Source organism: Hemitrygon akajei, chromosome 5, assembly GCF_048418815.1.
Source record: "Hemitrygon akajei chromosome 5, sHemAka1.3, whole genome shotgun sequence".
In the NCBI taxonomy this organism is placed as follows: Eukaryota; Metazoa; Chordata; class Chondrichthyes; order Myliobatiformes; family Dasyatidae; genus Hemitrygon; species Hemitrygon akajei.
The window spans coordinates 123,041,629-123,068,104 of NC_133128.1; the positions used below are offsets into that span (position 1 = coordinate 123,041,629).

At 44.3% G+C, this 26,476-nt stretch overlaps 1 protein-coding gene across 3 annotated transcripts in view; it reads left to right on the plus strand.

Moving 5' to 3' along the window:
* Nucleotides 1-26,476, plus strand: part of trpm2 (transient receptor potential cation channel, subfamily M, member 2) — a 166,037-nt gene that overhangs the window by 36,386 nt on the left and 103,175 nt on the right. For all 3 annotated transcript variants that reach the window (XM_073046350.1, XM_073046351.1, XM_073046352.1), the window contains 5 exons: nt 8,475-8,536; nt 11,687-11,887; nt 16,918-17,020; nt 20,055-20,176; nt 24,434-24,763. In XM_073046350.1, the coding sequence (XP_072902451.1) occupies nt 8,475-8,536; nt 11,687-11,887; nt 16,918-17,020; nt 20,055-20,176; nt 24,434-24,763 (818 nt within the window). The remainder of the gene's footprint in view (nt 1-8,474; nt 8,537-11,686; nt 11,888-16,917; nt 17,021-20,054; nt 20,177-24,433; nt 24,764-26,476) is intronic.

Below are 26,476 nucleotides of genomic sequence, written 5' to 3' on the forward strand. Positions count from 1 at the left end.
ATTTGTGGCAGCACAGTGTACAACCAGTAGAGCCACTGCCTCACAGTGCCAGAGACCCAGGTGCTGTCTGTGTGGAGTTGCCATGTTTTTTTTTCTCTCTGTGACTCTACGATTTTCCTTCAAGTGCTCTATTTTCCTCCCATGTTCCAAAGATGTGCAGGTCGGTAGGTTGTTTGACCACTGTAAGCTATTGTAGCTTGCAAATGAGTGATGAATTCTGGGGGAACTGATGGGAATGTTGGGAGAATAAGATGTGATAAAGGATTCCACTATTCCAACAACATTAGGGTTAGTGTGAACGGATGGTTGGTGGCCAGCGTGTACTCAGTGGGGTGAATTCAGGATGCTCTTCATTAACCACAGATCAGCATTTAACACTATCATCCCCTCAAAACCAATTACCAAGCTCCAAGGTCTAAGCCTTGATATCTTCTTGTGCAACTGGATCCTCAATTTTCTTACTTACAAGCCTTCTCTCTCTGACTTGCTCTGATCTGCTGATTTCATACAGTAGCACTGTTAGAAATGTTTCAAGGTGCCCTGTTGAGGAAGCTTTATTCTTCGTTGATTTCATAGAGTAACTCTGCTAGAATTGCTCGTCGGGGCAGTATTGAATGATTCTGGTTTTGTATGTATTTCATGCTGTAACACAGTAACCATGATGGAATGTTTTAAGGATGGGCAAATTGGAGCTGGCTTTATTTGATAGATTTGATGTAGTGTTGTGCTAGAAGTATTTGCTTGGTTAACATTGAGCTGGTTGTATTCTGTATTGATTATGTATTGTACAGTCACTGATGGGACAGCGTGGAGCCAGTTTCATACTGTGGCTAATAGCGTGGTACAGTAAGCTGGTCCTCGTGATGCATATGCATCACACTGGGAAAAGGCCAGTAATATCGTGACGCATCCCACTCATCCTGCTCATGGATTGTTTACCTCACTCCCATCAGGAGCAGCATCCACACCAGGACCATAAATCAAAAATAGTTACTTGGCCCAAGCCATCAGGCTGTTCAACACTTTGACCTTTTAACCCACCCCACCATCACTACTTTATCATTTCCCATCAGTCACCTTATGTCCTGTGCCAAGCATCACTTCGTGTACATACAGTCAGTCTATGTATATAACCAGATCTTAACTATTTATGCTTATTGTATTCTTTCTGGCTTTTGTGTTTTTTTTATGCTGCATCAGTTCTGTATTTGATATAAACACAAGAAATCTGTAAATGGTGCATAGTTCCCTGAAGGTGAAATCTCATGTGGATAGAGTGGTGAAGAAAGCTTTTGGTATGCTGGCCTTTATAATCAGATCATTGAGTGTAGGAGTTGGGATGTAATGTTGAAATTGTATAAGGCATTGGTAAGGCCAAATTTGGAGTATTGTGACAGTTCTGGTCACTGAATTATAGGAAAGATAGAGAGAGTACAGAGAAGATTTACTAGAATGCTACCTGGGTTTCAACATCTAAGTTACAGAGAAAGGTTGAACAAGTTAGGTCTTTATTCTTTGGAGCATAGAAAGTTGAGGGGGGGACTTGATAGAGGTATTTAAAATTATGAGGGAGACAGATAGAGTTGACATGGATAGGCTTTTTCCTTCTAGAGTAGGGGAGATTCAAACAAGAGGACATGAGTTGAGAGTTAGGGGGCAAAAGTTTAGGGATAACACAAGGGGGAACTTCTTTACTCGGAGAGTGGTAGCTGTGTGGAACGAGCTTCCAGTAGAAGTGGTAGAGGCAGGTTCAATATTGTCATTTAAAATAAAATGGATAGGTATACGGACAGGAAAGGAATGGAAGGTTATCGGTTGAGTGCAGGTCGGTGGGACTAGGTGGGAGCAAGCGTTTGGCATGGACTAGAAGGGCCAAGATGGCCTGTTTCCGTGTTGTAATTGTTATATGGTTATAGATGCTGAAAATCCAAAGCAGCACACACAAATTGCAGGAGGAACTCACAATTTGAGTATGCAAGAAAGGACTGAAGAACTCACAGGACTGAAGAAAGATTTCAGCCCAAATTATTGACTGTTTGTTCATTTCCACGGATGCTGCCTAATCAGCTGAGTTTTTCCAGCACTGCTTTCAATTTCCTATATTGTCACTCTGCTGGAATCAAAACTAATACAGGAAATGTTGGAAACACAGTCAGGCAGCATGCGTGGGAAGAGAAGCAAAGTCAACGTTTCAGTTGAAGATCCTTGGTCAGAACTTGGAAACAGAAGAAAGGAGCTTCTTAAGCTGGAGGGAGGATGTCTCTGATGGGATAAAACCAGGGTGACCATGGGGATGAGCTGTAAACAAAGCTGACTGGTCAGTGAATGAATGGGAGCAGTTGGAGGCCGAGAACATAGTTAAAGGAATGCAGGAATTGCAAAGTACAGATGAAAAAGACAATGTGGAGTCATTTTGCAGGAAGACTGAGTTATGACAGTGTCTACAGTGTTGTGTAGAAAATATCCTTATCTGGCCAAGGTTGAGTCGGTGAGGCTCTAACTCTAACACAGGATGCATCAGCATTTAACTAAAGGTCCCAGGTCTACGTGGCATTATCCAGGTATGGTTCACATGTGCCTGGATTTTGGCCTATACATTATGTAGTGAGTCAGGCACCCCATATTCTCATCTCCACTCTCCTCCTCCCACCAGTCCAAATTCATGACCCCAGTATGAAGAACATTGAACGTTTCAAGTTCAGGTAACCCACATGTCCCCAACGCTCTTTCCTTTGTCTCTGACACTCACCTGTCCTCCTAGGTTTTTTCTCACTTTCTTCATTATTCCTATTTCCTGCCCCGACTGATTCCACCTACCCATCATTTCCCACACCCCCCCCCCACTGACACTGCTGTGTACGGGGGTCATGAATTTGGACTGGTGGGAGTCCAGATGCAGGGTCTCGGGTGCCTTTTGCTTCCACAGATGCTGCTTGACCCACACAGCTCCTTCAGCATTGCGCTTTTGTTCCACGACCCTCAACTTTATGACCTCTTCAATCTTAAAGACCCTAAGACATAAAGGCAGAATTTGCTCCTCCATTCCATCACATGATTCATTATCCCAGGGATTGCCTGCTGCCCCAGAACCCAGCGGAGCCCCCTGCACACATAGAGCCCCTTCCACTTCCCAGATGGTTAAAAATCCAGCAGTGAATCTTGGCTTGTTGAGTGGAGGAGTACAGAGAGAGTGAGTCAGGCGATGGTGCTGAAGGAAGGAACCTAGGGAACTTACTAGATAGAAGGCCCCTTGTCTGTACCTGGTGAAGCTGTTTCCTGGATGCAGTAGTTGTTTGTTGTATGGATGATCCAAGGCTCTGCAGAAAGCACACAGTTTGGTTCTCCATTGTGCTCATGCTCTCAGGCAGTTAAGGGTGCTTTCGTTAATTGCATGGGTTCTGGAGTCATTGATGATGAGGGTCCTGCATCCTGAACTGGTTTTGGGAATGGAGCTGGGCTTCTGGCTGATGATCTGGAGGCTCATTCCATGAGACGCTTGTCAATTTGTAAGGGGAGAGTGATGAGGCTTTTGAGGTCAGTGGGCATCTTCCAGTGACAGCTCATCTTTCAAGTGCTCCGAGAGGTCTTAATGGAAATGGGCCTGCAGCGCTTCCGCACAACATCTGCAGTCTTCCGCGAGTGTCCTGAATTCCATGTTTAATCCAGTACTGTGTGAGCCTTGACACAGGAAAAGTATCTGATCCGCTGCTTCTCCTTTCACTTCCCAAATCATCAAAAACCTGACACATCACAGCAGTGAATTCCTCATGTTGATTGCAAATGGTAGTTTTATTGTCCTGGTTAGCAGCAGCCCAGGTTAGAGCTCACCCTGTCAAGAGAGAAATGATGAAGGCAACCTTGTCTCAGTCTGCAGAATACAGAGATGGTTGGAGTTTGAAGTGTAAGATGCACTGAGACAAGAAGTTGCAGCATTGAGTTGGGGATCCATAGAAGAATTCAGGCACCAGAATGCAGAGGGAGGCGGATGACTGTTGCGAGGTAGTTGTATTGAGATGGAGAGCCAGAAGATAATCATAAGCAGATGGTCCATGGCTTTCTACTGCTTCTGGATCATTGCTCATATGAACAGACAACTTCCTTTAGACGAGCATACTCTGCTGGGTCAATCAAGGGTTGGCATCCTGTCGGGATATGTAGAGGAGGCTTGACCCAAAAGCAAAGCAGCAGAGACAGTTCAGTGGTGAGCAATAACTTTAATTGTCTACTTCAACACAACAAGCCATGAAGGGCCACGGAACAAGAGAGAACAGATACTAAACCCACAGGCAACAAGGTAACTGGAGACTAGAAGCAACTGGTTGAGTCCGGCTGAGTGAACAAGGACTGCGGCTGAGAGTAGGGTTTGAATAGGTTGCAGGTGATGAGTTGGAAATGAGTGGCAGGTAACTGCTGTTAGCTGGGTGGAGACTGGGAGGTGCCTGCCTATGTAGGTCTGACGCACTGAGTGTAGAACATAGAACAATACAGCACATCTGGTGCAAGACATTTTAACCCTGAGAAAAGGATACTGGCTGTCTACTCTGACTTTACCACCGCCCCCCATAATCTTGTAAAATTCTGTTAGATCTGTCCTAGCCTCCGCCCCTCCAGAGAAAACAACACAAATCTGTCCGATCTCTATTTATAGCCTATACCCTCTAATCCAGGGAGCATCCTGATAAACCTCGTCTGCACCCGGAGTCTCCACATTCTTCCTAAGATCTCTTTGTTCATCAAAAGATTTGACCTTTAGATTTGACCTCTCAAAGTGCAGCACCTCACATCTGGCCAAATGAAACTGCATTGGTCATTTCTCTGTCCATACCTGCAACTGATCCACACTGAGTGATCACCCTATAAGAGATCTCTGTACCCCTTGTACCTAATGAAGTGGCCACTGAGTGTGTGTTCATGACCTCCTGCTACTGTAGGAGGTCATGGTCAAGATTTGACGTGTTGTGCATTCAGAGTTGCTCTTCTGCACACCACTGTTGCAACCACAATTGAGTAACTGTTGCCCTCCTGTCAGCCTGAAGCAGCCTGGCCATTGTCCTCTGCCCTCTCTCATCAACAAAGCGTTTTCACCCACAGAACCACCTCTCACTGGATGTTTTTTGCTTTATGCACCATTCTCTGTAAACAATAGAGACAGTTGTGTGTTGAAATTTCAGCAGGTTTGGAGGGACTCAAACCACCCTGTCTAGCACCAACAATTATTCCATGGTCAAAGTCACTTGGATCACATTTCTTCCCCATTCTGATGTTTGGTCTGAACCTTTTGACCATGTCTGCATGCTTTTATGGATTGAGTTGCTGCCACATGATTGGCTGATTAGATGTTTGTATTAAGGAGCTGGTTTACAGGTGTACCTGATAAAGAGAGCACTGAGAGTTCAGATATGCCCTCTTCATTCTTCATGTATTGGGTATAGGTGTACCTAATAAAGTTCACCTAATGCAGTGGGAGTTGTTATCCTTCTGCATCCTTTTGCAATCTTCTACACCATCCACAATGTCAATAATCTCCATATTGTCTGCGAACTTATTAATTAACCATCAGCATTTATATCCAGATCCATTCATAGACCTACAAACACAGCAGTTGCAGTTCCTCTTTCTGAAGTTGGCTTCCTTCCAAAGGCTGCAAAGACACTTCCCTTATCTCCGATTCCTCACACAGCCGCTTTCCACTGCAGCTCCTCAAGTACCACACATCGTATGTCTGGGGCATAGAGATTCTTCATTCACCCAACTACTTTTATTCTATATATTTATTTTGTGTATATTTTTAAAAGATTTCTTTTAAACTACCTTCATTAAGAAGCAACAGCAAATGGCTTGCTACAGTGAAGGGGCATGGTGTTTCACACGTGGTCTCATCTCCAACATTTCTCCCAGTTAATACAGCACAGAGAAAGTCTGCTGGCACTCACAGGTCAGTGGCTCTTTGACCATGAGGAGTGTGCCATCAGTGCCCATCCACCTCTGAAGAAGACCAAGGAATAGGTCTGCATAGACAGAATAAGATGTAGAGATCATCCAGTTGATGGCTTAATGGGGCAGTTTGAGAGACAGAGTCTAAAAGGTTGAAAACTGCTGGGTAACAAGATGTGCCCAGTGTGTCTGGCTGTGCTGAAAGGGAGCTTTAGCCAGGGTTGGATGAGTTCTGGCAGGATGGGCAGTTCTGACAGACGCAGGGAGACCAAGTTGCCCAAAGTTGAGGCATTCCATCCTGAGACCAAAAAACTGCAACCAGCTGACAATGACAAGTTTCTGCCCCTCAAGCTTTCATTGGTGCTGGTTGTGATAGTGTAGGAGGCCACAGACCAAAAGACTGGTGCAGGAGTGAGATGCAGACTTAAAGCGGTAGGGAACAAGAACCTCTGGGCAAGTCCTGTGGACAGAGTGCAACTGCTCCACAACTTCTTTATTCTCCTCTTTCCCTTTGTCATAGTCAGGTGCTGAATCAGGACCCAACTGCAGGACACAGACACTGGAATCCCAGAAACAGGACGAGACGGAACCCAAGGACGGGACGGGATACAGTCTAGGCAGGGGAAGCAGGACCAGGATGAGGGATTGGGAACAAGGAGCCTTGGGTGGACTCTGAGCCCGAGACTGGACAAGGACCCAGAACCTGGGTTTTGCCTCGGGCTCGGACCCCCAAACCCAGGCGAGGACATGACGAGGCTTGGCTAGGCTAGGGGCTTGGGTCGAGCCTTGAGGCTTGAAGGTTGGGTCGAGGCTGGAGGCTGGAGGCTGCAGGCTTGGAGCTTGGGGAACTCGAAGGCTGGAGCCAGGGGCAGACTAGGAACTGTACATCAACATGGAGCCAGGACTTGTCCTCCGACAAGCCGGGACTCTTCTATAACTCCACACCAAGGTGGGGCAGGACCATCCATCAGGTAGCAGCAGAACGGCCTGACATACCCAACGGAGGCAAAGACAAGACAAGACAGATTCTCCCTGCTGGGCAACGACAGAACAGCCGGACTTACCCCACGGGGGCGAGGACAGGAAGAGACAAACACCAAGGAACGACAGACAGTTCCACCTCTGCATCGGGGTAGCTCCGAGTAGCTGTTACGACCGGCAGCCTTGGCTGGCTATGGAAGCAGCCGGATCCCTACCTAACTCAAAGTGGCTGACAGCCACCCAGTTGGCCCGGGAAACAGCTGAATCCATACCGCAATGTCCACTCTGACTACTACCAACAAGGCTCCCAGAAGCCATGGTTCTCCAACGCGGCCCCAAGGATGGCAAGAGTCCATTCTAGCCTTCCACCAGCCATCTGTGCCATCAGTTTCTTGATGACGACGACGACGACGATGACAACGACAATGACAACAACAACAACAACAACAACAACAACAACAACAACAACAACAACAACAACAACCCCCCTCCCCCAACCACACTCAATGCCAGGGCCACTTATATTCCCAGTTCCAATATGAGCCTCAGGTGTTTCCAGTTAAGTCCAACCGCAGCAAGGGACCACCAGAAAACCCGGAGTCCACGGACCGGACCACGGACTTCGGACTGAACCACCACACCCTATCATTATTTCTTCTCAAGAAGAGGAGGACATGCCTAATCTGACCTTCTAAGCTTGCCTTCCTGCTCTGTACTCTAGCTTTCTGTGGTCCATGTTCTCACCTGGCCTTCATACTATGTTATCTCCAGGCTGCGAGTGGGGGGAGATTAAGAACTGGAGAATGTAGGTTTAGGGTGAGAGGGGAGAGATTTAATAGGCACCTAAGCAAGCTGCTAGAGGACGTGTTGGATGCAGGTACATTAACTGTATGCGGACAAGTACGTGGATAGGAAAGTTCTGAGAAAGGCTCATCAATCCAACACATTAATTCTGTTTCTGACCTGCTGAGTATTTCCAGAATTTTCTGCTTTTTAAAATTTTTCACATTCCGCAGGATTTTTTTTTCATTTTCTATGATGTGTTTCTCCAGTGCAGAGGAAGCCAGATAGTGAACTTCAGGTGCAGTTCACTGGACTGGAAGGAGTGCAAGTGAATCACTGCCAAGGGAGTGTTTGGAACACTGGATGCTGAGAAGGGAAAGGTTGAAAGGACAGGTGGTAAATGAGGAAACAAGTTGGCTGCAAAGAGGGTGATGGATGGAGGGAGGGAGAATGCATAGCTGTCTGACAGGGTGAGGACAGCGCTGCAGGGAGACACCACTCTTCAATCTGGTTACCAGTTTACTGAGGGCAATGAAGGAGAGAGAGACAACAACCAAAGGGATTGCAAGGCTGTGGAATGCAGGCCAGTCAAAGCTGTTACCAAAACCTGAAGGCAAAGGACAAGTGTTGTAATTCCACACTAAGGCCAGATTTTAGGATATTATTTCAGGCTTTGAACTTATATTGAGAAAGTTTAAATCAAGGGTAATGTTTCAATGATGTTTTAAGAAGTTCCTATAAAATTGCATTCTGTGACATCAATATTTGATTTGCAGATGTTGGAATTGAGATTCCAATTGTATGCGTTGCCCTTGAAGGTGGTCCTGGAACATTGAATGTAAGTTAATCCACACTTATATTTTCCCTTTCTTGTTTTGGGACATCCTTATCAACTCTGTCCGTTATCTCATTAAACATTTTACCCAATTGCTTCAATACAATTTACCCTGTACAAATCTATGCAGGCTTTCTATGCCTCGATCCATTTTCCTGCAGATGACTATCAATGCCATCCTGGATCAATATTTCCAAAAACTCTGCACTGCTGAAATTAAATTACCTCAATCAGAATCAGGTTTATTATCACTGGGACACACATCATGTGAAATTTGTTGTTTTGAGACTGGCTTATTGCTGCAGGGTATTTCCCTACTTTCGTCCTTGAACAAGGGATGAATGCTCATCACTCTTGAGTTCTCCAACACCATTCACATATACAGTACATGATTTCATCCCAGTATCTGGTCCTGGTGACTTATGTTAAAATAAGAGGTCAATGAAGAGTCTTATACCTATAACATAGACTACAACACCATAAGATATAGGAGCAGAATTAGGCAATTTGGCCCATCAAGTCTGCTTTCACTGGCTCCAGTAAAATCCTTGCAATGGCCTAATCCGGTATAATTTGTTTTCCCTGTTCTGTTTCATATTTTGCCTTTAATTTGATCGTTCCATTTTCCTTTGCTAGTGTAGTCCAGCTTTCTCTCTTCCTCTTTCCAATACACCACCATTGACTGGGATCTTTGATCTCCTAACTAACACCTCATGCCTCCCTTCCAACTATTATTCCCTCAGGTTCTCAAATTAGTTTGACACCTACCTACCACCCCCACCCCACTCACGGTAACATTGCTGCTCTGCCTGTTAAGGTGAAACCTACCTGGCCAGTAGAGGTCCTACCTGCTTCAGAAATGGTCCCATTTCAGGATCTAAAGCACTCTCTCCTACCTGGCCAGTAGAGGTCCTACCTGCTTCAGAAATGGTCCCATTTCAGGATCTAAAGCACTCTCTCCTACACTGGTTACAAATGTGTGCATCCATCTTCTAGGGTCCTTCTTCTGTACTCACCTACACATGGCACCGAGCTGCTACTTTTTAACCCCTTTCTATGCTCCCAAAGCTCTATCCACAAGAACCCACCTCTTTCCTTACCCATATCCTTGGCATTGATACACACAACTTCTGGCCGTCACCCACCCACCCCTTTAAGATGTTCAGTGGCATCCTTGACCGAGCTGTACCATCTCAGAGACACATCTGTAAACACAGAAATGCTTTTCTATTCCTCCCTGATTACCAAAGACCTCTCTAGTTTCTACTTCTCCTGTGCAACCAAGGCACATTCCTACCTCTGGCTGTACTTTCCTTGCTTCCTCAGTTCTACCTGCAGGACCTCTTCGGTTGCTCAACCTCTGATGTTGGGGTTAAAACAACAGCTCTTCATTGTTTCTTAGAATCATAGAGTCACTGAACTCAACTTGTTAATGCCATGGATTCACAGAGCAATACACTACAGATTCAGGCCATTTGGCCCAACATGTCCATGTTGACCATGGTGCCCCCACATTTAGTCCCAATTTTGTGCATTCAACCCATAACCCTGTAATTCACCTCACTCCATGTATTTATCTCAGTGCTTCTTACATGATAATTATTTTACCTGCCTCTCACTTCCTCTGGCATGACTTTCCAAATATTTGCCACCCTCTGAGTGAAAATATTTCCCCTCAAGTACTTTTTAAATCTGTCTCCTCTCACCCTGAATCTGTGCCCCAAGTTTTTGATTAACCTACCCCTCGGAAAAGGATACTGCCATTACTTTATCTATGACCCTCATTTTATAAACCTCTATAAGACCACCCATCATTTTCCTCTGCTCTGAAGATAAAGACCTAGCTTATAACTCAGGTTCTCCAGTCCCAGCAACAACCTCATAAATCTTTCCTGCACTCTTTCCAGTTTAACCACATCTTTCCTATGACAGAATAAACAAAACTATACACAGTCCTCCATGTGTGGCCTCACTATCAACTTATACAACTGTTCAATGCCTTGATTGATGAAGACTATCGTGCTAAATGCCTTTTCCACCAACCATTCACATGTAACACCACTTTGACCAGACTGTAGGCTCGTACTCCTAGGTCCTCTGTTCCACTACACTCCCTAGACTGCAACCATTCATAGTACAAGACTCACACTGGTTTGATTTTCCAAAATGTATCACCTTACACTTAACTGTACTGAAATCTATTTGCAGCTCCTCAGCCCACTTCTTTAACTGAGCAAGGTCCCCCTGTAATCTGTGATAACAATCAGCAATACCAGTTAATCTTGTGTCTCCTGCAAGCTTACTGATCAAGCCGTGAGTATTCACACCTGCAACCAAGTTAAAGAAATAACCAATAACAAGGTTCACAACACTGACCCCAGCGGAGCACTACTAGTCACCAGCCTGAGTTGCAACCCTCCGCTTCGTATCTTACTGACAATTTTGAATCTACCTAACTAGCTCTGCCTGGATTCCAGGGGGTCTAAAGCTCCAGACCAGCCTACTATGTGGGACCTAACAGAAGGCCTCGCTAAAGTCCATATAAACAATATCCACTGCCCTAACTTCATCTACCTTTTTGGTTACATCTACACAAGATCCAAAAACATACATCAAGCTTGATCACTTAAAATAAATGTGTGATGCTTACTATTTTTCTATCTTGGGTATGAATCATGAACATTTGATGCTTGGATTGGGGAATGTGTAAAACATGTATAAATGTATAAATGAGCGAAGGGCGCTGAGTAGGCTACGGTCAATTATGGATAACTCTGAACATCCTCTACATAGCACCATCCAGAGACAGAGAAGCAGTTTCAGCGACAGGTTACTATCGATGCAATGCTCCTCAGACAGGATGAAGAGGTCAATACTCCCCAATGCCATTAGGCTTTACAATTCTACCGCCAGGACTTAAGAACTTTTTAAAAGCTATTATTAATGCTTTTTGAGATAGTGATTTAGATGCATATCATATTTTTTACTGAGTTAAGTATTGTATGTAATTAGTTTTGCTACAACAAGTGTATGGGACATTGGAAAAAAGTTGAATTTCCCCATGGGGATGAATAAAGTATCTATCTATCTATCTATCTATCTAAATGATCACCTCTTGTTTTTTGCTCTGTGATGGTCATTCTTGTCTTGCAGACAATACATAGCGCGATAAACAATGGGACTCCTTGTGTCATTGTGGAGGGTTCAGGCCGAGCGGCTGACGTACTGGCTGCAGCAGCCAATTTACCAATGACGCAGATTACCATCTCCTTCATTCAGAAGCAGCTGCGCACGTTCTTCGCTGACTGCTACAACATGTTCTCTGATCAAGATATAATACTATGGACCAAAAAGGTACAAGACTGGCCCCTCATTGGAGCCTCCCTCATCTCGTAGGAAGATCCGACACGCTGTATGTTTCCCCTTGTACTACATGTCTGAATGTTGTGTTTAATATGCCTTTGGAAAATTCAGATACGCAACATCCACCGCAATCCAGCAAACAACAAAATCAATTCGCAGTGACACCTGAACCAGTCTCAGATTTATGGTTCTTTTATGCATTCTGAATGCTAATTAATATCATGTATCATCAGCTTCCAGATATTTGATCTTTGATCCCTGACTCAAAGTCGCTAGCATATCATTCACTTCTTACTTGATACAGGTAGGTTTCTGTGCACAATTCATTTCAGAGATATTGCCAAGGCCCTTGGCCAGCACCAGTAAAGCTGTAAGTTCAGTTCATGCCATGAAATATGGATGTGGCGAAGTTCTTTCCCATGTTGGGGAAGTCTAGTACAAGAGGGCATGACTTGAGGATTGAAGGGCACCCATTCAGAACAGAGATGCGAAGTGATTGTTTTAGCCAGAGAGTGGTAAATCTGTGGAATTTGTTGCCACGGGCAGCAGTGGAAATCAAGTCATTGGGTATATTTAAGGCAGAGATTGATAGGTATCTGAGTAGCCAGGGTATCAAAGGTTATGGTGAGAAGGCAGGGGAATGGGACTAAATGGGAGAATGGATCAGCTCATGATAAAATGGCGGAGCAGACTCGATGGGCCAAATGGCCAACTTCTGCTCCTTTGTCTTATGGTCTTATGTTTAAATCTGCTCCTCCAACTTCCTTTTGCTAACGACATCAGACCTAGTCCTCTGATTGTGACACCAAACCCTACGTTCAAAGTTCAAGGTTTAAAGTAAATTATCAAAGTACATATATGTTACCACATACAAGCATGAGATTCATTTTCCTGTGGGCATACTTAGCAAATATATAGAATAGTAGTTATAACAGGATCAATGAAAGGTCAACCAGAGAGCAAAAGAAAGCAAACTGTGCAAATGAAAATATAAGTAAATTACAAGAACATGAGATAACAAGATAGAGTCCTTAAAGTGAGATCATTGGCTGTAGGAACATTTCAATGGATAGGCAAGTGAGTGTCGTTGTCCCCTTTTATTCAAGAGTCTGATGGTTGAGGGGTAGTAACTGTCCTTGACCCTGGTGGTGCAAGTCCTGTGGCTCTCGTTCCTTCTGCCTGATGGCAGCAGTGAGAAGAGAGCATGGCTTGGGTGGTTGGTATCTCAGATAATGGATGCTGCTTTCCTACGACAGCATGCTCAGTAGTCGGGAGGGATTTACCCATGATGTACTAGGCCAACTCCACTACCTTTTGTAGGATTTTCCATTCAAGGACGGTGGTATTTCCATACTAGGATGTGATGCAACCAGTCAATACACTCTTCACTACATATCTATAGAAGTTTGTCGAAGTTTTAGATGCCATGCCGAATCTCCATAGACTCATAAAGTAGAGGCACAGCTGTGCTTTTTTTGCAATTGCACTTACATGCTGGATCCCGGACAGACCCTCTGAAATAGTAGTTGCTGACCCTCTCCATCTCTGATCCTCCGATGAGGACTCACTCATGGAGATCTGGTTTTCCTCTCCTAAAGTCTACAATCAGTTCCTTGGTCTCGCTGACATCGAGGTTGTTGTTGTGACACCACTCAGCCAAATTTTCACTCTCCCTCCTATATGCTGATTCATCATCCCCTTCAATTCAGCTCACGGTGGTGTCATCAACAAACTTCAATGTGGCACTGGAGCTCTGCTGTGCCACACAATCATTGGAGAAAAGCAAGTAGTGCAGGAGGCTAAACACACAGCTCTGTGGTGTGTCTGTGCTGATAGTGCACCTATGTCCTCTGATTGTGACATCAAGCCTATGTCCTCCGATTGTTGATCCTTTTGCAAATGCAAACAAGTTTCTTCCTTATTAAACCCTTCACAACTTATTCAATCTCTGTCTAGTTCTGAAGTTGATCTGTATGACTGAACATCAAAAGTAGCAGGAGCTGGAGTCAATTTATCACGCCTTGCCTTCGTCTGCTGACCGGACTTGCCCTGGCGGTCCGTGTTACCATCTGGCAGCGGAGGAGGTCCCCAGTCAAAGCTTCTTTACGCCGGGGTGCTTCCCCTGCATACTGGGGTCCTGGAGTGGAAGGTGTTGCATTGGGCAGTCCCGTATAACAGATTCATGAGCAGGTTCACTGACACCCCGCCCAGCTGTCTATTCTGTGGCCGGAGGAGTCAGTGTACCACGCGTACACGGTATGTGAGAGGTTACAGCCACTTTTTGAGTTTCTCAGGGGGCTTTTGCTGAGGTTCTGGCTGCACTTCAGTCCCGTGCTCCTCATATACGGGTACCCAGTGCGGAAGGCGACTGGTCATGAGGAGGATCCCCTGGTAGGCTTGCTCCTGGGCCTGGAAGATGGCCACACATGGGTCTAGGCAGCAGAAAGTGGAGAGTACTGCCCGGGTTGACTGCCTGCCCCTTTCCTGAGGATATGTCCGTGCCCAGCTGCCCTTGGACAAGGAGCATGTGGTCATGGCAGGCTTATTGGGGGATTTCCGTGAGCAGTGGTCCCCCCGCAGTATAGACTGTTTTATAGATGGTAGTAATGGTATAGAAATTTGAGTGTAACTACTGTCTTATAAATATTGATTGTCTTGTGTCTATGTGTTGTAAATAAACTTTTAGAGTTTTGATTTTAAAAAACACCATTTTTCCAGCCATACTGACCCAGATTGGCCTCTGTGTAACACCACATCTCCACCCATACTGACCCAGATTGGCCTCTGTGTAACACCACATCTCCACCCATACTGACCCAGATTGGCCTCTGTGTAACACCACATCTCCAGCCATACTGACCCAGATTGGTCTCTGTGTAACACCACATCTCCATCCATACTGACCCAGATTGGCCTCTGTGTAACACTGACCCATAGGTACAGGTACTGAAAAAGGGATGCTTTGCCTTCAATGGCCATGGTATAGAATATGAGACCTGGAATGTAATGTTACAACTTTATACAACATTGATTTGGCCATTTTTGGAATATTGAGTGCAGTTCTAGAACATCTCAGGAAGCAGCACAACTCGCCCATGCCAACCAAGATGCACATCTATTCCAATCCCGTTTGCCTGTGTTTAACCCATATCCTTCCTATTCCTAAGCCAGTGCCCCTTCAAGTAATGTACCTGTCTCTGACAATTCATTCCATACACTGATCACAAGGCGAAAGTGGAAAGGACAGCTGAGGAGTAAGTTATGGAAAACTTGCCCCTCCCATTCCCTTTTCCTTCTCACCTTAAGGCTCTAGTTTTAGGTTCTCCTACCCTGGTAAAAAGACTGTTACCACCCAACTTATGTATACCCCTCATGATTTTATAAACCTCTTTAAAGACCTTCAGTTCCATGATCTCAATCCTGATGAAGTCCTGATGAAGGGTCTCGGCCCGAAATGTCGACTGTACTCTTTTCCATAGACATTGTGATCTTCTCTGTGTGAGCCCCAAACAGAGCTCTCACAATGCCTACCAAATTATGACACAGAGGGAACTCAAGCCACTACTGCAAGCAAGATGCTGGAAGAACTCAGCAGATCACGCACCATCTGTGGAAGGAAATGGGCAGGTGTCACTTGGGTCATTGTTATCTGGCAGACTAACCCTTACCTTGTAGAAATCCATCTGCACACTCGGATACTTCCCCTTACCTACTCTGGACCACCACCCCCTGATGATTATGAAGCCACTTTGTCCCTGACCAAATCACTTCCAGAGATCTCTCCTCCACGGCCTCCAGCCTGAAAGCTTCCCAACCCCACACTGTTTGTTTCCATCTCCACCCAGCCCAGATGAAGAGTCGTTACTGAAATGTCCACTGTCTATTTTCCTCCATAGATGGTGCCTAAACCACCAGGTTTCCCCAATGCAGTCACTTGTAATTCTGCCACGAGAGATGGATTTTACTGAGACCAGCTCTGCAAAGTGAAAGTCTATCTTTCCTCTTTTTAATATTGGCTTTTTTTCAAGCCAATTTTAAATTAAACTAGGTTGAAATTCTCTTTCAAGTTGCTTTAACAGTCACCTTACTGTGAATACCTACAAGAAAATGAATCTCAGGGTAGAACACGGTGACGTATACATGCTTTGATAATAGATTTACTTTGACATTGACATATCTATCCAGCAAGAGTTACTCACAAATGCCTAAACTCACTCAGCTGTAAACTCAGTGCAGGTGTGTTGGGATTGAGTTTCTGGTTCGAACCAGGATTGGCTGCAGGCTATCCCTATTCCTGCTGAGGACAACCATCACTCCACACTGTACAGGTTCCTGATGTTTGCCTGTCAGACCTGTTACCTGAACCCTTGTACGCAGGCTGTTTAAGTCATAAGGTAACAAAAGTTCATGGTGTTACCTTAAGAGCTGAGATGAAGACAGAGCCACAGTAGCTACACGGTTAATGTAATGCTATTACGGTACCAGCAACCTGCGTTCAGTTCCGCCACTGTCTGTAGGGAATTTGCATGTTCTCCCCATGACTGCAAACGTGGGTTTCCTCCTACGTTCCAAGGACACATGAATTAGTAGATTAATTGGCTGTAATTGGGCTCATTGGGCTGGAAGAGTCTGTTACTGTGCTGTATCTATAAATAAAATAAAAATAGAAATGAAAGCTGAGGTTTACTGAGCTATGGGGAAATGCAGATCGTCTTTTCTCTTAATGTGACATAATATGGAAAGGTTGTGGGGCGTGTGGTTTAGCCTCAGGTAGTGACGGAGGAGGGGTGTGGGGTCCGAAGGAACAGAGGGCAGGTCTCTGGTAAAGGGGAAAAGAACTGGTAGAAAACTAGTGATTCTGGTGGGTAACACAAAGGCAATTACAACACTCATTATTTTATATTCAGAGTTGGTCCTGGATTTTCCCTCAACCATAAAGCTGTTGTGCTCCCTGTTTTCGAATCTGTTACCAGTCCCTCTGGTGAAATTCACCATGCCTTGTCCCCCCCCCCCTTCCTCAGGTCCAAGACATCATCAGGATGCGGGATCTTCTGACTGTATTCCAAGCAGACGCATCAGGAAACAATGATTTGGATGTTGCCATTCTTCATGCCTTATTGAAAGGTGAGTGAATGTGGGGCTGAGAGGTAGAGTGGGCGAGGCACTGGGTGGGCTACTGGCTTCATGTTGTGCCTTTAGCTCTGTGATCTGAGCTTAGTGCAGTACTGAATGGCATAAAGACTCTCCTGTACTGAGCTAGTCCCATTGGCCCATCTTTCAATCATATCCCTCTAAACCTTTCCTATCTGTGTACCTGCTCAAATGTCTTTTAAATGTTGTTAATGTGACTGCTTCAACCACATCCTCTGGCAGCTCATTCCATATACTGATCACACTGGATGAAAAAATTGCCACTCATGTCCATTTTAAATCTTTCCCCTCTCAGCTTAAATCTATATAAGTGGCCACATTATTAGGTATCCCCTGCACCTAATAGAGTGGCCACTGGGTGTACGTCCATGGTCTTCTGCAGGTGTAGCTCATCTGCTCAAGGTTTGATATGCTGTGTGTTCAGAGATGCTCTTCTGCACACTATTGTTGTAACGCTTGGTTGTTTGAATTACTCTTGCCTTCCCGTCAAGTAGAATCAGTCTGACCTCTCTCATTAACGGGAGCTTTTGCCCGCAGAACTGCCGCTCACTGGATGCTTTTGTTTCGTCTTTCACACCTTTCTTTGTAAATTCTAGAGACTGCTTGGCATGAAAATCCCAGGAGATCAGCAGTTTCTGAGATACTCAAACCACCCTGTCTGGCACCAACAATCATTCCATGATCAAAGTCACTTAGATCACATTTCTTCCTCATTCTGGTGTTTGGTCTGAACAACAACTGAGCCTCCTGACCATGCCTGCATGCTTATCGCATTGAGTTCCTGCCGCATGATTGGCTGATTAGATATTTGCATTCATGTAGAGGTGTACCTTATAAAGTGGCCACTGTGTGTATACCCTCTAGTTTTAGATTCCCCTACCCTAGGAAAAATACTGTGACCTTAACCAATAGTACATCTGCAACATGATGTCCCAACTTTGTACTCAGTGCCCCAAATGATGAAGGCAAACATGCCTTACGCTTTCTTCACCACTCTGCCTACCTGCGTCACCACTTTTAGTTCTTGTTCTTGTACCCCTATGTTCTTGTTCACCTCGATCTCTCTGTTCTACAACGTCCCAGTGTGCTGCAATTTACTGTGTACGTTCTGGCCTGGTTTAACTTCACAAAACCAACACCTCATTTGGAGGCTGAAGACAAAACTGATAGAAGTTTACATTTTTAATTACAAAACTACATGTTATTCATAATAAAATACATAAAGAAAAATAATAAGCACAGTAAAGAAAAGCTCTTTACACACTTTTTTAGTATTCTCTGATCAGTGCATTCAGTAATGTTGAACAAAGCAGCTTTGCTACTCATGTGACCCCCAGGGTGATTCAGCCTCCGTTGTATGAGGGACTTCCCCATCCAACTCATCTCTGCAGAAGGACATTAGACTGTGGCCTTCCCCAATTGCTAGAAGTTTATAAAACCATAAGGTATAGATAGGGTAGTTAGAATCTTTCCCCAAGGATAGAACTGTCAAAGACACGAAGGTATAGGTTTCAATTGAGAGCGAGAGAATTTAAAGTAGATGTGCAGAACAGGGTTTTTTTTACTCAGAGAGAGTTACGTGCCTGGATTGTGCTACCACGGAAGGTGGCTGAAGCAGATATAATTGAGGCCTTTAAGAGGCATTTAGATAAATACCTGAATATGCAGTGAATGGAGGCATGTGTATCATGTTTCATCTCAGACAATGGGGAGGATAGACAGGAGCTACAGGGAGGTTGTCAGCCCTAAATTGCAGGAGGCAGGTACCTGGCAGACTGTCAGGAGAGGGAAAGGAAATAGGCAGCCTGTGCAGAGTACTCCTGTGACTATTCTCCTCAATAATAATTAGTATACCACTTTGGACACTGTTGGGGGGGGGGAGAGGAAATTGACCTACCCAGTAGAAAACTGTAGTGAGCAGGTCTCCTGCGCTGAGTCTGGATCTGTGACTCAGAAGGGAAGTGGAGGGGGGGTGGTGGAGAAGACGCGAGCTGTGGTAATAGAGGATTTGTTGATTAGAGGAACAGAGAAGAAGTTCTGTGGGCAAGAAAGAGATTCCCCGTCAGTTTGCCAGGGTCAGGGACATCTCGGATCGAGTCCACAGCATTGTCAAATGAGCGACCAGGGGCTGTGGTTCATGTCGGTACCAATGACATGGGTAGGATAGGTGACAAGATCTGCGAAGTGAATTCATGGAGTTAGGTGCTAAGTTGAAGGACAGGACTTCAAGGGTTGTGATTTCAGGATTGCTACCCGTGCCACATGCTAGTGAGGCCGGAAATAGGAAAATCATACAGTTTAATATGTGGCTAAGGAATTGATGCAAGAGGCAGGGCTTCAGATTTTTGGATCATTGAGCTCTCTTCCAGAGAAAGTGGGATCTGTACAGAAGGGACATTTTGCACTTGAAGGGGGAATAATATCCTACAGGAAAGGTTTGCTAGTGCTACACAGGGCTGTGGCTGGTTTAATCTAGAGATGCAGGTGGATGGGAACCAAAGTGCCAGAAGTGATAGTGGAGTGTTTGTGAAGAAAGAAGTTTTTAAGCCTACATTGTCAGAATAAAAGGTAAGGATAAGGATCTTGGCCTGAAACATTGACTGTTCATTTCCCTCCATGTCTGCTACTTGACCTGCTTAGTCACTGAAGAATGCTTTGCATGTACCACGGTAGCTCAGTGGATAGTGCGATGCTATTATATCTTGGGGTGTCAAAGTTCAGAGTTCAATTTGACGCCACCTGACGCAGACTGTACATCCTCCCCATGGAGTGTGTGGGTTTCCACCCACAGTCAAAAGAATTTCTGGTTGGTAGGTTAACTGTCATTGTAACTTGTTCTGTGATTCGGCTAGGGTTGAATCGGGGGCAGCTCAAAGAGCTAGAAGGGCCTGCTCTATGCGGCATCTCTAAATCAATAAATAAATTTCAACTCCCACCAAAACAGGCTTTTCCATGATGCATCAGCCAAAAACATTGTAAAATAAATATTTTCCTTTGTGATTTCCAGCTTCCAGCTCCAGTGGGCACCAATGGCAAGAGAACCTGGATCATCAACTGCAACTGGCTATAGCATGGAACAGACTTGACATTGCCAAGAGCCACATCTTTACTAATGACAAACAGTGGAAGGTGACCTGTTATTTGTTCCTTTCTCTGACCCGTTATTCACTCTGTCTCACATGTACTGTATACTCTCTCTTGTTCCCACATACAATTATCTCTCTTCCCCTCTCCCTCTCTCTCGCTTTCTCTGGATTCGCTGGATCCTCCCAGCAAGAACCTCTCCAAATAACTGCTGGAAAATCCTGTCCCTCAAAATTCCCTCCAGTAACTTCCCCACTATTGATGTCAGGCTGACCAGCCTATAGTTCCCTGGCTTGCCCTTCCTCACAAGATCACAAGATAAAGGAGCAGAAGTAGGCCATTGGGCCCATCGAGTCTGCTCTGCCACTCCACCATGAGCTAAACTATTCTCCCGTCTAGTTCCAATTTCTGGCTTTTTCCCCATAACCCTTGATACCCTGACTAATCAGATACCTGTCAATCTCCTCCTTAAACACCTTCAATGATTGGGCCTCCACAGCTGTATGTGGCAACGAATTCCATAAATCCACAACCCTCTAGCTAAAAAAAAATTCTCCTCATCTCTGTTTTAAATGGGTACCCTCTAATTCTAAGACTGTGACCTCTTGTCCTGGACTCACCCACCAAGGGAAACAGCTTTTCCACCTCTACTCTGGCCAAACCTTTCAAGATTTGAAATGTTTCTATGAGATCCCCTCTCATTCTTCTATACTCTAATGAATACAATCCAAGAGCTGACAAACACTCCTCATATGTTAGTCCCTGCATTCCAGGAATCATCCTGGTGAATCTTCTCTGAACTCTCTCCAACATCAGCACATCCTTTCTAAGATAGGGGGGCCCCAAAACTGCACACAGTATTCCAAATGAGGTCTCACCAGTGTCCCATAGAGCCTCATCAACACCTCCTTACTCTTATACACTATTCCTCTTGAAATGAATGCTAACATAGCATTCGCTTTCCTTACTGCCGAGCCAACCTGGTGGTTAACCTTTAGGGTATCCTGCACTAGGACCCCCAAGTCCCTTTGCACTTCCGATTTTTGAATTTTCTCCCCATCTAAATAATAATCTGCCCGATTGTTTCTTCTTCCAAAATGTACAACCATACATTTCTCAACATTGTATCTCATGTTCCATTTCTTTGCCCACTCTCCTAAACTGATCAAGTCTCTCTGCAACCTTTCCATTTCCTCAACACTTCCTGCTCCTCCACCTATCTTGGTGTCATCTGCAAACTTAGCCACAAAACCACCTAATCCATAATCTAAATCGTCGATATACAGTGTAAAAAGAAGAGGCCCCAACACCGACCCCTGTGGAACACCACTAGTAACCGGCAACCAACCAGAATAGGATCCCTGTATTCTCACTCTTTGCATTCTGCCTATCAGCCGATGTTCCACACATTCCAGTATCCTTCGTGTAATTCCACGGGCCCTCATTTTATTAAGCAGCCTCTTATGTGGCACCTTTCTGTAACGGGGATGACCAAAACTGTACACAGTACGCTAAACATGGCCAAACCAAAGTTTAATATAACTTCAACATGAAGTTCAAAGTTTTATTCTCATAGAATCATAGAGTAGTACAGTATGGAAACAGGACCTTCAGTCCTGTCTGTCCACGCTGACCAGGGTGCACATGTAAGCTAATCCCATTTGCCTGCATTTGGACCATACCCTTCTAAACCCCTTATCTATTTACTTACTCACTTGTCTTTTAATATTCTTAATGTACCTGCCTCAGCCGCCTCCTCTGTCAGCTCATTCCATATACCCAACACCCTCTGCATGAAGAGGTTGTCACCTTAACTCCCTTTTAAATCACTCCCCTCTCACCTCAAGCTGGGCCTGGGGGGAGAAACTGTGTGCAGTTACCCTCTCTAAGCCCCTTACGATTTCATACGTCTCTGCAAGGCTGCCCTTCATCTCCAGTGCTCCAAGGAATAAAGTCCTAGCCTGTCAAAGCTCCCGCTATAACTCAGGATTTCAAGCCCAGATAACATTCTTGTAAATTTTCTTTGCATTCTTTCCAGCTTAATGACATCATTCTTATGACAGTGTGATCAAAACTGTACACAATACTCCATTTTGTTCAATGGCCACATAACATCCAGCTTCTATCTTCAGTACCCTGACTGCTGAAGGCCAGTGAGACAAACACCTTTTTCACCTCACTGTCTTTCACTTGTATTGCAAGCTACCACCGTTCCACAGCACTTCCCAGGGCCTAAACGTTCACTGTGGAAGTACTCACGTAGTCTAGTGTAGTTTTGTGTCATTTCATGTAGCACCATGGTCCTGGAGGAACATTGTTTCATTTTTACTGTACCAGCAGTTTATGGTTGAGATGACAATAAAAAGCAACTCGACTTGACTTGACTTCTTTGACTTCTTAAAATCCAACGCCTCACACTTTTTTGGACTGAAATCCTTTGCCAGTCCTTAGCCCAATTACCCAGCTGATCAAGATTGTCCTGTAATCGTTGATAACTTTATTCTCTGTTTTTGTTACCACCTATTTAGTGTCATCCACAAGATTACTAATTGTGCCTTATACATTCTCCTCCAAATTGTTTATATAAATAACAATCAACTAAGGACCCTGCACGGACCATTTGGCACACCACGACTCACAGGCCTCCCGTTTGAGAAACAAACTTTAACCAAAAATTTTTTGCTTCTTACCACCAAGCAAATTAGGAATCTAGCTTGCTAACTCTCCACAAATCCTAGATTAGCTTATTATGAGCAACCCTGTCAAAGATCTTGTTAAGGTCCACTCTGGACTCATCATTACGTCTTTGATAAACATTAAGAAATTCATTATTTCCCAAGCACAGATCCATGCTGACCTTCCCTAATCAGTCCATTTAGTCTATGTCTATCCAAACGTTGAAAGGGCCTGTCCTTTAGAATGCCCTCCAGTGACTTACCACACCCCCACCCCATCCCCAACTGATGTAGACTTAAGAGCACATAGTTCCTGCTTTGGCTGTGAGGTCCTTATTAAATAACGGTGCCCAGTGTCTCAACCAGTGAAGGCAAGCATGCAGTGTACTTAACTATTCACATTTCTTGCAATAACAATGAAATGTATCAATAGAAATTGAGACTGAGCCACTTAAAGAAAATTTAGAATGGGGCATGCAAGTGTTAGTCCCAAGGTCATGTTTTAACATTAGGACAAGAGGTGGTTGAAATCTGGAGCTCAGGACACAGCAGACTGAAATGCAGAAATGTAGAATTGTCGGAGAGGGGTGGGGTGGGGGTGGTGCCAGTGTTGCACTCGCTCCCGTGTAGCTACTGATGAAACCCAGAGCATGGAGATAGACAGAGCCGGAACATAGAATAAACCTTTATTCAGCAAACCATACAGCCAAAAATTGTACAAAGCATTGGTAAGGCCGAATTTGGAATATTGTGTACAGTTCTGGTCACCGAATTATAGGAAAGTTATCAACAAAATAGAGAGAGTACAGAGAAGATTCACTAGAATGTTACCTGGGTTTCAGCACCTAAGTTACAGGGAAAGTTTGAACAAGTTAGGTCTTTATTCTTTGGAGCGTAGAAGGTTGAGGGAGGACTTGATAGAGGTATTTAAAATAATGAGGGGGATAGATCGAGTTGATGTGGATAGGCTTTTTCCATTGAGAGTAGGGGAGATTCAAACAAGAGGACATGATTTGAGAGTTAGGGGGCAAAAGTTTAAGGGGAACGCAAGGGGGAATTCCTTTCAACACACACAAAATGCTGGTGGAACACAGCAGGCCAGGCAGCATCTATAGGGAGAAGCACAGTCGACATTTCAGGCCGAGACCCTTCGTCAGGACTCAGAATTTCTTTACTCGGAGAGTGGTAGCTGTGTGGAATGAGCTTCCAGTAGAAGTGGTAGAGGTAGGTTCGGTATTGTCATTTAAAGTAAAATTGGATAGGCATATGGACAGGAAAGGAATGGAGGGTTATGGGCTGAGTGCAGGCCAGTGGGACTAGGTGAGTGTAAGCATCGGCATGGACTAGAAGGGCCGAGATGGCCTGTTTCCGCGCTGTAATTGTTATATGGTTATATCGTTAACAGTGAAACCAGAGCATGACTTTTTAAAGGTCACAAGGAATGAGACATTGTCAGGAACAGAGACCAATCAGAGAAAGTCAGCCTGGGATTATTCAGCCGACTATTAGGCATTGGTTGCCAAAACAGCAAACTCCAAAGCGTTTCACTGTTTTTTGGTACATGTGACAATGATCAACCACTACGCAATTAACTGATATTCTCTCACCTCTTTTCTTCATGTCACAGTCCTCCCACCTCCACCAAGCCATGTTTGCTGCTCTTGTTGGAAATAAACCTGGGTTTGTGGAACTCTTCTTAGAGAACGGAGTGAACTTGAGTGAATTTCTCTCACAGGAAATGCTTGTCCGACTTTACAACAATATTCCATATCACACTCACTTATACAAGAAACTGCGCAAAGTGGTAGACAGTGAGAAGCAGCCACAGACCAATGATATGCTGGAGAACAAGAGGAAAGTCTTCCTTCATCATATCTCCATAGTCCTGCAGGAGCTGCTTGGTGAATTCATGGAGCCACTCTATAAGACCTCAAATAACTCCCTTAGGAAATCATTGGTAAGTATCACATTGAGTTTTTTTGGGTTTCAGGTTCAGAATTGACTTGCCCACAGCAAATGGAGGGACCTAAAGGAGGGTGTTATTCTGGCTTGTGGCCTGTGACCAGCAGTGGAACCTCTGTTGATTGCAATATGTAAATGGGTTGATAGGTGATAAATGACTCAGTGAAAATTTGCCCCGTACATTGCTGTTATGTTCTGTAACTCCAAACCATAAAACTAATTGAAAAGGAAACAAGAAAGTCGAGAGAAGCGAGTCTTGGTTCATTTTTTACTTTATACGAGGCAAACGCATATCATGTGGTGGTGTAATGACGTATGCCATTTACATACCGTTACGGACAATCATAATGCATTATGTAAACAACAAAGAATGCTCAAACAAACAATATATTTACAATAGTGCTCGAATATTACTGAAGTATTAAATATACAACACTCTTCCCTACTTAGCTATAAACTCCAACTCAGTATAGAATACATCTTAAGTATACAGTATACTATATAATACAACTGCAATAGAGACATCCACAGCATAGTAAATTTTAAATTGTCCCATTCAGGCCTAAAGATTTAATCATTGTGGAGATTTTCTCACTCTTGTGGGTAACGTCTTTATTAACAAGAGAGGTCACTCTATGTGGCAGGTGAGAGATGTGGCTGTGAAAACAATCTCAGTTGTGGTGGTTTAGGAGTTGACTCTCAGACTGTAGAAATAGTTCTGACAGCTCTGGACACCTTTCTCCTATTTTTTAACTTCTTGTCTTTCTTTTTCTCACCTTCCCTTTTCTTCTCATTTCTTGTATCTCTGAATTTGCTGATTTCTCAAGAAATTAGGTCTTGTTTATCCTCTTCCATTTCCATAGCACTTATGTCCTCCTCTTTCTTTTCCTTTTTCTTCTTTCTAGGATGTGCATCTTGATCTTGAGAAGGTGAATTTAATTCACTGGAGTATTCTCCTATTAATCCTTCCATTGTTCCCTTTACAATCTGATCTCTTTTTGTGGTTTCCTCATCTCCAACATCATCTGACAAATCCTCTCTTTTTTTATCTCCAGCGACTCCTTTCTATTTTTATTTCTTCTTGACGTTCGTGCAATGACCTTAATGCTCGCAGAGCACACTCTGGTCCTCTGTATTCATAGAAGCAGAATGCTCCCAGCTTTCCTTAAGCTACTTGAACTCTCTCCCAACTTAAAACCAAGCCAAATTTCACAAGTAACTGCCTGATTAAAATCTCAGAAGCTTGCTCAGGTATGTTGCCCTCAAAAGCTGTTGTAGTTGGACCACTGCTTTCACCCCTTTCCCGACTCATCTGAACAGCATGGTCCTCATAATCCTTCATTGGTCCAATATACTTTCCAACCAGAGGCACAGAGCTTGGTACCAATGCCTGTTTGCCCTCTGTTGGACAACAATTCATGGTGTACAGCATGGAGATAGTTGAGGCATCATCCAGTAACTTCCTTAATTTGCTTTTGGTTGCAGGAGATGTGGCATGCAAATGGTGGATGGATCTCCAACCAAACTGTAATTGTCTCAACCACTGACAACACCACAATACTGGCCCTCTTGCCTTTACCACATACAAGCCCAATATGGCTTGTTGATTGTTGTATTTCACTGTTGTAAATGTCATTCCCATAGGAATTACCTTTTCTCCAGTGCAGTTTCTTACTTGCATATCTGCAGGGTTCCGTTCAGTATCTTT